The sequence below is a fragment of the Otolemur garnettii genome, unplaced genomic scaffold (assembly GCF_000181295.1).
Source record: "Otolemur garnettii isolate 467f Iridium unplaced genomic scaffold, OtoGar3 scaffold00031, whole genome shotgun sequence".
NCBI classification, from domain to species: Eukaryota; Metazoa; Chordata; class Mammalia; order Primates; family Galagidae; genus Otolemur; species Otolemur garnettii.
In genome coordinates, this window is record NW_003852426.1 from 12,785,358 (window position 1) to 12,797,400 (window position 12,043).

The 12,043-nt window shown below is 44.5% G+C and overlaps 2 protein-coding genes across 3 annotated transcripts in view; both read right to left on the reverse strand.

The window, feature by feature from the left end:
• The window catches only part of GUCA1B (guanylate cyclase activator 1B), a 10,503-nt gene extending 8,943 nt beyond the window's left edge, over window positions 1-1,560 (reverse strand). Inside the window, exon 1 of the mRNA XM_003789190.1 lies at window positions 1,354-1,560. Coding sequence (XP_003789238.1) covers window positions 1,354-1,560 — 207 coding nt within the window. The remainder of the gene's footprint in view (window positions 1-1,353) is intronic.
• Window positions 1,561-10,653: 9,093 nt separating this feature from the next.
• The window catches only part of MRPS10 (mitochondrial ribosomal protein S10), a 12,350-nt gene continuing 10,960 nt past the window's right edge, over window positions 10,654-12,043 (reverse strand). For both annotated transcript variants that reach the window (XM_003789191.2, XM_012804866.2), the window contains exons 6-7: window positions 11,894-11,983; window positions 10,654-11,163 (exon numbers count right to left, since the gene is read on the reverse strand). In XM_003789191.2, the coding sequence (XP_003789239.1) occupies window positions 11,080-11,163; window positions 11,894-11,983 (174 nt within the window). In that variant the 3' untranslated portion in view covers window positions 10,654-11,079. The remainder of the gene's footprint in view (window positions 11,164-11,893; window positions 11,984-12,043) is intronic.

Below are 12,043 nucleotides of genomic sequence, written 5' to 3' on the forward strand. Positions count from 1 at the left end.
GGCTGGGTTTAAACTCGCCACCTCTGGCATATGGGGCCAGCGCTCTACTCCTTTGAGCCACAGGCACCACCAACTATATATATATTTATAATAGTGGCTTGCCATATATGACCTGATGTATTTATTTACTTTTCTTATGATGATCACATATTTCAAAAAATAATTTTCTCTCTTTAAAAAATCCTGCCTCCTCGGCAGGAGAACTTGACTGGTTGTCAAGACCCTTGAGTACATGACATTGGGCAAATGAGTTCACTTCCTTTTGCTCCAGCTTTCCCATCGTTTGAGAGTAACAAACATACACCTCTCCCTCACAGAGCAGCTGCTGACTCAGAGGGACCTGGGGAGAGAAGGTGCTCTGAGAAGCTGAAGCTGGCTCTGTGCCTGAGGGTGTTGATGTGGCCTAACTCTGAGGTTGGTTCTGCTGCACTGAAGGTGCTGACCCTGCCCTCCCACCCTGGACACTGAGGGGACAGGCACCCAGGACAAGGTCAGACCTGAAGTAGCATCGCCAGTGCTTCACTCAGAAAGGGATGGTCCGCATGCACTGAGAGCTGAGGTGCTGACGGCTCCTCCAGATTAATTATCTAGGTCCAACCCACCTCTCTCAAACTGGGGGACTGAAATAGGTAGTTGAGGCAAACATAATGGTAAAGGATTGCAGAGCCACTGAACTGGATAACCTTGAATAATCAAGGGGTCTTGAATTGAATTGAATTTTTAATTCTTAACTGCTAGCACCACTGGAAGGCTTAAAGCAGGGGTCCTCAAACTTTTCAAACAGGGGGCCAGGTCACTGTCCCTCGGACCGTTGGAGGGCCAGACTGAGGGACCTGGGATGAGTCAGCTGCTAAGCAGGACAGGCAGCAGCAGCAAAAACACCCAACGGGCCGGATAAATGTCCTAGGCAGGCCGCATGTGGCCCGCAGGCCATAGTTTGAGGATGCCTGGTTTAAAGCAATAGGAGTTCTTATGGATATGAAAAACTAGGTCTTTGGGCTGCAGAACCTTGGCCAAAAATACCCAAAGAGAGGGCCTGGACAGTCTGCCAGTCTATCTTCGGCTCTCTGGAAGGGATACAGGGAGCATGAGATGAAAGCTGAGAGGTGGAGGGAGGGAAGGAGAGGCAGAGAGGAGGGAAGAAAAGATGGGAAGGGGTAGAATGACGGGGGGAAGGGGAGAAGAGTTTGGGGAAAGAGAGAGAAGAAAAAGGTAAGGGGTGGCCAGGAACAAAGTACGAGAAGGGGAGCAGGAGGGCTGGGGGACTGGGAGCCCTCTCTGAGGACATGGCATAGACTCCAGGGAGAGGGGCACAGGTGGACTGGCCACTGTTCCTCCTCTATGGTGACTTACCCCGTTCTTGTCGAAGGCTCGGAACATGCCTTCTACATACTGTGTGGCCTCCTCGTTGCCTGTGACTTTGAAGAAGCGCTTAAACTCGTGCATGAAGAGTGTGCCGCTGGGACACTCCACCACGAACTTCTTGTACCACTCCTGGAGCTCTGCCACGTCCATCTCCCCAGCTGCCTCTGCCTCCTCCCAGCTGAACTGTTGCCCCATCTTGGCCCCGAGGAATGTCAGGGAGCAAGGGTTTGTCTCCTCTCAGGCCTCAGCTGGTTGATTCCTAGGCTAGGGCCCTTTTCCTCCCTTTCCAAGTGGCTTGACCAGCTTCTTCCTCATCTCCTGGGCAACTGAACATGAATGGGGATGAAGGGGGCAGGCAGCAAGGGGGCGGGTCCAGGCCAGCTAAGCCTCCCTAAGACCATTAAAGATTCTCCCTAGAAGGTCTGACCTCCAGCCTAATCTTCCCCAGCCTCACCCCTCCCCTTAGCCTTGCCAACCAAGCTGGCCCCAGAAGACGGAAGAGGGAGAAGTGGGAGAAACTCAGAGATTGGCAGAGGGAGCTGGATGAAGAAGTCAGGACGAGAGGCTGGACCTGCCCATTGAACACACTCTTTTGGGTGTCGAGCTGCTCCAGAGAGGCCCATTTTAGAGACAGGAGACTCAAGTCCAGAGAGGAAGCAAGACCAACTCTTAGCCCACAATATAGACTCTGCTGGTGAGCTGGACTCGCCCCACACATACATGGTCTAGAAGAGGCAGAGTCTATGATGGGAAGGGCTCTAGGGGAACAACTCTGTCCCCAGGCTGACTCAGCCCCAGCAGTGTCTTACAGAACATGCCTTTGAGCAGTGAAGTTTGTCACTTTCAGGTTTAAAGTGCAAATGCTTCCCTCCAACCCTTTGCCCATGGTGCATTTCTCCCACTTCCTCCAAAGTACTAACATGGGAGAAGGATCTGGGGACATGGCCTAAAATATCTTCGAAGGTCCTTACTTTTATATTAAAGGCCATGCAAATTTACTTCTAAATGAGTGGTATTTTCATGCTTATTTTAATGTAATATAAAAATGACACTGCCAAGAAATTAGAAGAACTGGAGCACTGATTTTTTTTAGAAGGCGATAATTCCAGGAAATTGGCCCTAACTCCCAGGGTGGGCCTGTCCATTCCCTGCTGGGTGTTCCTCCCTGAATTGTTCGGCATTTCTCCAGGCCTGACCTCATCTCCCACTGTTCCCCAGGCCTGGCTGTCGTCACCAGTTGCCCCCCTACTGCCTCCACACATCAGTCTCTCAAAGTTCTTAGAACTTTCTTGGCACTCCCAAAGGAGGAACCCTATTTCTTCTGTCATCCTTTCAAGTACTGGTAGATTTTTCTCCCACATCCCACAAGCTTCAAAGTCTAGAGAGCAGAGCTAGAGTCCTCTTGCTCTTCACTGCTGCTTCCAAATGGCCTTTTCTTTCTTCTCCCTCAAAAATGCCAGTCCCTTTGAAGCCATGTCCAACTCTGCCCCACTATTTATTTGCTCTTCCTCCTTGTTGTGGTTTACTGGTCACTTTACCATTTGTCTCAAATTATCATTTCAGTTATTTCAGTGACTTCAATATCCAAGTGATAATTGACCACACTCCGGCCTCAAAGCTCCTTGGTCTCTGTCTTAGTCTGTTTTATATCGCTGTAAACACAGGCCTGAGACTGGGTAATTTATAAAGGAGGTTTATTTGGCTCACGGTTCTGCAAACTGTGCAAGAAATACAGCATCAACGTCTGCTTCTGGGGTGAGCTTCAGGAAGCTTCCATTCATGGCAGAAGGTGAAGGAGAGCAGCTGTGTTGCATGACAAGAGAGGGAGCAAGATGGGGGTGGGAGAGGTGCCAGGCTCTCTAACATTCAGACCCCACGTGAACAGAGTGAGGATTCATGAATTACTGTGAGGACAGCACCAAGCCTTTCATGCCCCACCTCCAACAGTAGGGGTCAAATTTCCATATGGGATTCAGAGAAGACAAATATCCAGACTATCAGTTTCTTCAGTTCCAATGAGCTTTCTTCCACCTCACCTTGGCCTCCTATCTACTTGTGGTCCCTGGGCCAACTGGATCTGGGAGCCTGTTAGAAACGCAAATTCTCAGGCCCCAACCCAGACCTACAGAACCTAGAACTCTGAGGGTGGGGCCATAATCTGTGTTTTAACAAGCCCTCCAGGTGCTTCCAATGCACACTGAAGTTGGAGGATCACTACCCCAGGCCTCATCACCAGTTTCTCTACTACTTCCGAAACATTCAAATACTGACTGCCTTCTCTCAGCACCCAACTCAGGTGTTCTAACACTTTTGCTCCAATAACTTGCAACCTTATTAAGACTTGCAACCAAATTATCTAATTTTTTTCACATCCATCACCTCGCTCACAGTCTCTCATTCCATGGCCCAGCACCGTTGCCATTTCCTTGTCATAACCTTGATTTTGTGTTCCCCTCTTCCCCTAACCATTCACTTGGCAAAACCAGACCCTGTTAAAACTATCCACTAACTATGCACTAATGCCTTACCCACACCACGGAGGCTGAACATTGCTGGAGAAAATCATAAAATCATGCTGGCTGCACACACTTCAAATAAGGCCAGACAACCTACTGCCTGCTGAATTCCCTCTCCTGCTCGATGCAACACCTATGCAATGGTGCTTCCTGCCCTCGAAGCTCCCACTCACTCCCACGTTCAGCTGATGTCCTTGTTGTGAACTTCACAGAGAAGCAGATGGGCCAGGAACCGACTCATCTTCCTACCGTTACTTGCCAGCTTCTCTGTACCCACGTCCTCTGCCCCTCTGCTTTCAGTGGAAGCAGTGTGCCCTTCCCTGCTCCATCTGTCACGTCAGCCCCACCACGGTCTCCTAGATCACATCTCTTCGTTCACTCAAAAACTTCATTCTTGTGATTATTCCCTTTCTCTTTTGCAGCCTCCATTTATCCCCTCTACTGGATCACTCCCATCAGTATTCAGATGTGCTTTAATACCCCCTTTATTAAAACAAATCAAAAATTGCCCCTTGACTCTACATTTGGGGCCATATTATGACATTCATGGGCCCTACACAGTTTTGCCTTCATGGATCACAATATAAACTGTGAATACAAAAATATTAAATAAGTACTAAAAATTACTTTATTGTTCAGAGTATCACTAGCACCACACCTGCCTGGTAAGCTGGTCCTGCCCACACTCACCTCCAAGGACTGTCCTCATTTCATTCTTCTTCCAACAAAACCCCTCGTGGCAGATGTATTTCCAAAAATAAGTTCTGGCCTCTTCCAAGACTGGTATCTCCAAAAGTTCTGGCCTCACATATCAAGGAGAGGTGTCTGTTTATTCTTCTTTTCAATGTGGATGATGAGACTTTGTGTTGACACACTGATTTCCAGGGCTAGGTCATCAAGTGACTGAGTTCCACCTGGCTGCTTCTTAAGACCTGCCTGGGAGCCCAGCCACCACGCTGTGAGGAAGCCCAGAGCACATGGAGGGTCCTGGCTGACAGCCAGCCTCAGCCACCAGATGCTTTGGTGAGTGGGGGAGTGAGCCAGTCTTCAGGTAGCTCCAGTCCTAGCTGAGTTAACCTATGGTGGATGTTCATTTTTTATTCTGATGTTTTAAAAAAATTAAAACTATCAGGTCCTAGGCCGTGACTTTATTGCACACTTTCAGCCACCCCAGCTTATACCAAATGGAGCAGACCCTGTCCCCGCAGAGCCCTGACTAAATTGCCTATTTGCATGCAAAGAAATGTTATCACTGTTTTTTAAGCTATTCTCTGTGTGTATGTTTTCTTCTATTTTTTGAGACAGTGTCTCAAGTGCCTCTGCCCTGGGTAGAGTGCTGTAATGTCACAGCTCGCAGCAACTTCCAACTCTTGGGCTCAAGCTATCCAAGAGGCAAGAGCCTCAGTTTTTCTATTTTTAGTAGAGACAGGGTCTCACTTTTGCTCAGGCTGGTCTTGAACTCGTGAGTGTAAGTAATCCACCAGCCTTGGCTTCCCAGAGTGCTAGGATTATAGGCATGAGCCATAGAAGCGGCCTGTGTGTTTTTTAAGGTAGCAATAGGTAACTAGAATATTCTCAAACCTACTTTGCATCCTCTTTATCTTTTATTTTCTCAACTTACTCCAACTGAATGTTCACTCCCAGCATTCTACAGAAAAGGCTTTCCGTGGTCACCACTGACCGACTTTTCTTACCCTGCCAGATTCATCACAGTTCACCAAACTGAATTATTTCTTCTGGCTTCTAGGCCCCACCCTCCTCTGATTTCACTCCACCCTCACTGATCGCACATTTCCTTTGCAAGCACTTCTTTTTCACCAAATCTGTAAATGCTTGGGGCTTCCCAGGCTTGCTTGTCCTCAGCAGTCATCTCCCGTCTACCTATACTCTCTCCCTAGTCAGGGGTGTCTAACTTTTTTTTCTCTGCTGCACACTGAAAGAATGAGTTGTCTTCGGCCACACAGTGAATACACACAGCCATTAAGAAAGCTAATTAGTAAAACAAACAAACAAAAAAATCTGTGCATACTTTTCACGATATCTGACACCACAGGTAAGCAAAAAAAAAAAAAAGTCCTCACAAAATCACCACATGGCCCACAGGCCAGAGGTTGGAAACACCTTAGGCCTAGATGATCTCATTCATTCCCATGACTTTATATACTGTTTATATGCTGACAGCTTCCAAATTTGTTATCTTTATCAATTGCCTACTGGACATCTATACTCAGATTGCAAACTTAGCAAGGCCCAAACCAAACTACTGATTCCCTCCTTAAGTCCCTCCTCAACTCTCCCCACCCCAGCAATGGTGTTACCATTTATCTAGTTACTTGGCCCCAAACTAGGAATCCTTTAATCCTCCTCCAGTCCTATCTCCAAACAGTATTCTGAATCTAACCTCTTCTTCCCATTCCTGCAACTCTTGTCGAGGCTGGCATCAGCTCACCTGGTCTGCTGCAGCAGATCCCTAACTGGTGTCCCTGCTCCCACTCTTATTTTTTTTCCTTTCTTTTTTTGAGACAAGCTCTATGTTGTCCAGGCTGGTCTCAAGCTCCTAGGCTCAAGTGAGGTCCCACATGGACCCTGCCCCTTCTTGAAAGCCAGAGTAGCGTGTTCTAGCAAAAATCAGATGCTGTACTCTCCTGCTCAAAACTCTCCCATACACAGAGAATCTGTGCTTTTTACACAGGTTAGCTCCAGCCTATTTCTGTCTTTGTGTCCCTCTATTTTCCTCTGCAAACAGGAGTCTTTGCATCTACTGCTCTACCTCAGGATGTTGAGACGGCTGCCTTCTGCTCAATGTTCTCCCCACCTACCCCTCGGGTAGCCAGTCAAGCCATTCTGACACTGTGCTATTTTCTTCACAGTGTCTAACTGCATCTAAAACTATCTCAATTTTCCTTCTCTGTTTATTATCTATCTTTTCCCCAAGAGTCTATGATCATTGAGGAGAGAGACTTTACCATATACTGTACTGACTCCCCAGTGCTTAGCACACAAGAAACTGAGCAAGGTGCTTAGTGTACAGTCAATACTGAATTTAAGTGAGATATTATTTCATTTTACAAGACAACTCCTCTTTGACTCTGTTGAGAGTGCCCAGATTTAGCAGATAATTAGTTGAAGTAAAAAAAGAATGGGTTTAGAACTGGAAGAGGCCTTGGAGATCATCTAGTCTATTGATTTCAACCTCGTCCCCACCTCAACACATGTGAAGATAACACATGCCTATCAGCGGGTGAGGCTCTCTACGGCGGCACCTGTCCTGGCTCTATGTGCAGTTGGTGTCATTCCTGTCCATCTCTCAACACTGGATAGCTAAGCAACCCTGAGCAGTGATTGAGGTACAGTACCTGAGCTCAAGTTAAGAAACTGTATGAATGAAATATACCTTGATTTAGTTTCTAGCTGATGAATCTAAAATTCAATTGGCCTTTCATGTGGGTCAGTTGCCCATGACCTGCCCTGTAAATACTGCTGAGCTATTAAGGTATAAATATATCATTTTAAAGAGGATTAACAATCCACGAAGAGAACTGATAGCTTGGAGTGAGTAACAACAGTAAGGATTTGAGGGCAGTTAGGAACTGAGCTGGGGATTTGGAAAGAGAACCCTGGGGGTTGCAGGCAGTCAGCCATAAGCCTGGCTCCAGGAGAAAATAAATGCTTAGAAACAACAAACCAATGTCTACTGGGCACGAGACAGGCCTGGCCTGAAGCCCCACTATCATGTCCATGCTGGTGTTCTTGTAACTCAGAAGGACCCACTCTGCAGAAGCCTAAACTCTTGGGTTGCCTCCTTAGGACCAGTGTCAGTGGTGAGACCATCAGACCTGCACAGTGTATTCTATTTCTTGCCCTTATTTCCATCTTTTATTCTTTACAGCCTTACCCCACCCCCATCAATTTCTTTACTTACAAGTTTAGAGGAAATTTGTACATTATGGCAATGTGAAAGTGGAAACAAACCTGGAACTGAGGTTTGAATGTTCTGTATTTAATATGTGGACATTTTCATCCTCTAAAAGGGCTGTAGTAAACAAAAAAATATGTGGACATTTGAGTACCTCATAGCCTCTTTAAAAATTAGGTTCTAGGGCTATTCTTGACACGAACTAGAACTCAGACAAACCAATTTGGTCTCAGCTTTATCTGTTAACTGAAAGGGCGACTGAATGGGCAAATAACTCCTAAGCTTTGGTTTTCTTTCCTGTAAAGTGGGGATAATAGTAACTATTTTAATGGACTGTTAATGAGGATTAAATAAAGGCTTAGTATCCCTTGGTATGATGTATGGTAGCTATTATAAGCATACTCCAATGGAAGTATTATCTCACCTTGGAGATAATTTGAGGTCCTTTCCAGCTAGTTTTAAAAAAGTACAGCACACAAGCATCTAAGTATCAAATTAGTACTGCCATTTACTGAATATCTATTATCTGCCCAATACTATGTGAGCTGCTATTAATCTAATAAAATAGCCCAATCTTGATCAGCTGGAGTATTAAATATTATGTAAGTATGCACATATTATTTCCTACATTTTACTAGTAAACTGAGCCTCACACAGGGTTAACTGCCCAAGTTCACTCCAAAATCCACATTTTCTCTATTGGTACTCATTAATGTTTTAGTGATATAATGTAGAAAAGAAATGGTTGCAGATGAGCAGAAACGTTAACAAAGTAGACTAGTGGCTTAAAATAATTGCTTTATATATTCACTGTGGCACATTTAAATGGTCACAGGAATAGATAAGTCATCCTCTTCAAAAGCACTGAAACTTGACACTGATCTAGTTTAATCCATCTTACCAGAGATATGTAGAATTATACAAATAATTTTAAAAAGACAAGAACATGATTTTATTGAATGTGAAAAAATACGCTTCAGATCAGAGAAAGCAGCATGAACCCAGGGCTACACCTCATACAAATTCATCTCTCTTCCTGCCTTCTGACTCATTCTACTGTAAGATCTGCTTTTCTCTCACCATTTCCCGTCCCTACCATGGACAGAAAGTGACACTAAATTTGAAGATACACGTTTTACTCAGAGACCTAATGTAAAACAAACAAAACTTAAAATATTCTCAGCCAATCAGGATAAGAAACTAACTTGTTTCTATCAAGAAGTAGGCTTCAAATATGCCAAATACTTTTGTTAAAGAAATACTGTTAGCTTTGTGTATGTCTGTGCACAGGCACATTTTGTTTTCACATTTATCTTAAAACAGGATTTTAATATATAATTTGAAATGACAAACTAAGTAATCTAATCTTCTTTACAGGTTAATTTAATCTGAAAATAGCTGGAAGTGACTGCACATAACTTTGAAGGAGCTCATATGGAAGGAGAGCACACATGTGTCATCCTATTATAATACAGTGATTTATACTGTCTGTAAAATAGGTCAGAAAAGCTTAGGTGGGGCGGTGCCTGTGGCTCAAAGGGGTAGGGCGCCAGCCCCATATGCTGGAGGTGGTGGGTTCAAACCCAGCCCTGGCCAAAAGCTGCAAAAAAAGAAAAGAAAAGAAAAGAAAAGCTTAGGTGTGGGGGTATATTTAAAAGATAATAATTTCCTCAAAGATAAAAACACGTCACAAATTACTGCTTTGTTAAACACATTATATCGTTCTTATTTTATTGACTAGTTCTTAATCCTGAGGCTTATACCCAGGGTAAGTGTGCATTAGGCATTTGTGAATGACACAGTCAACAACAGAGTGGAAGGAGGTCACAGGGCACAGGCTGTAATCTTTTCATGTTAATGACAGTAATGTAAGTCTGATACATAAGCAGTATGCATTCAACACACTGAATACCTGAGACCAGGCCAGGAAAAGATAATAGGCAATTCAGCTGAAGCGGGGCAAGTACTGAGAAGTCATAACTACTCTAAAGATGTAAAGGGATCCACAAAAGACACGAACCTGAGTCTGCCATAAAAAGGAAATGAAGCACTCCCCTGGGTTTGCCATACTACCTGTTTGGGCCCACTGTGGGCTTGCTTCTTTCAGGGCTTTAGCTGCTATTTCATTTCATGGAAAAGTAGACATCTCTAAACAAAAAGTGTGACATTTACCAAAACAAAGCGGCTTTCTCACCAGAGGAGTTTAATAAAAATATTTTTCTGTGCCTCACACAGTTTTCAAAAACCATTATTTCTGTTTAATTGTTGGTATTTGCTACAGTGCTAGGTGCAAAGTTTATGAAATAAAAGCTACTGAATGAATGAATCACAGGATAATACAAGTAATTAAGTTCTTGAGAGCATCAATTCCATCACAGTGACCCTTGCAGGCTGCTCCGTAAGGGACTGGGCTATGAGAGGTCAGTGCACGTCACACATGTGCTCGTCTACTGCAAAGTATACTCACTGTCCAGAATGGGATGCTTAAGTGAAGTAAAATCTGTGCTCACCACTCCCAAATGAGCACATGCCAGGCTGTACTCAAGTATATATCGAAAACTTTTTAACTGGTCAGTGTTAAATCAACCACCAGTTCCTTCTAGGCACTTTGAAAGAAAAAAATGTGTGTGAAGAATACTCTGAACAGGACGGTCCCTGTGGCTCAGCGAGTAGGGCGCTGGCCCCATATACCGAGGGTGGCAGGTTCAAACCTGGCCCCGGCCAAACTGCAACAACAACAAAAATAGCCAGGCGTTGTGGTGGGCGCCTGTAGTCCCAGCTACTCAGGAGGCTGAGGCAAGAGAACTGCCTAAGCACAAGAGCTGGAGGTTGGGGTGAGCTATGATGCCACAGCACTCTACCAAGGGCAACAAAGTGAGATTGTGTCTCTAAAAAAAAAAAAAAAAAAAAGAAAACTTTGAACACTTACATTCGGATGAAACTGATGTAAATTAAAACTGGCAAAACTAATAACTGAGCAGCAGTAGCACAACAAAATATGAATTTGACTCTTTTGCTGATGGTAGTCAAAACGGTTTGTTCATGTTTGCTAAAATCAGAACTAAAACAATGGCATGTATAAAGGAACAGAGTGGGTCTTTCACTATAGTCCAGTCTGTCATTAACGTCCTGTTCCCTGCTCACAGCTCACCAGGACTCGAGGACTCAATAGAACAGTTAGGTGGACTTAAAATCACCTCAGTTGGAATCGCTCTCCATTTAAACAAACACATCTGGCCCACGCTCATTTCCAGTTGAAGCGTGAGAAGCCTCCCTGAAGCCTTATGACTTGGTTTCTTTTTTCTCCTCAGGTACTGTTTCCCAGATTGGCTCCTTGATGTGTTCTGGTAACTGCTCTAATTTTGTCTAAAAAAAGAGAAACAAAACAAAACAAAACTATAATACAGACTTAAAAGAACTCTTTGGCAACAAATCGGATTTTTTTTTTTTTTTGAGACAGAGTCTTATTATGTCACTCTCAGTAGAGTGCCTTGGCATCATAGCTCACAGCAAACTCCAACTCTTGGGCTTAGGTGATTCTCTTGCCTCAGCCTCCCAAGCAGCTGGGACCACAGGTGCCTGCCACAATGCCTGGCTATTTTTTTGTTGCTATTGTTATTGTTGTTTAGCTGGCCGGGGCCAGGTTCGAACCTGCCAGCCTTAGTGTATGTGGCTGGCATGGTAACCACTTAGCCCAAATTGGATTTATTAATCTGTGAAATCTTTGACTTCTTCCCCTCTCCTCTTTGCCTTTTTATAGGGTTTTGAAATGGAGAGAAGGAAACTTAATAGTATATAAAATACTCTTATATATACAATCTATTTGATCCTTAATGCTCTCCAGGGATTGCCACTTAATGGGGTCTCAAAGTCCAGAAAAGTACTAGTAGGGAAGGAGCTTCAGAGGTGGCTCAGGAAGCACCCAGGCTGCAACGGCAGGACTGCATGAGGGGAAGCCCCCAACCCTATGGCAACTCCATCTCCCAATCTGCCACAAGTCCTCCCTCTACTCAGTGGGCCAGGACCAGGCTGCAATGAGTCAAAACAACAATACAGATATCTTCCCCCCCAAAAGAGATAAAAATTCAAGCCATACCTTAGTTACTTCCATGGCAACCCCTTCAGGTAAGTTTCGCTGAATATATTCCAAGTAGACATCTGCTGTACTTCCAGTTAGGTGTTGTAACTAAAATGTCAAACATGAAAACGGTTTGTGCTATGCTGGAGAAGCTGGATTTGTTTGTTT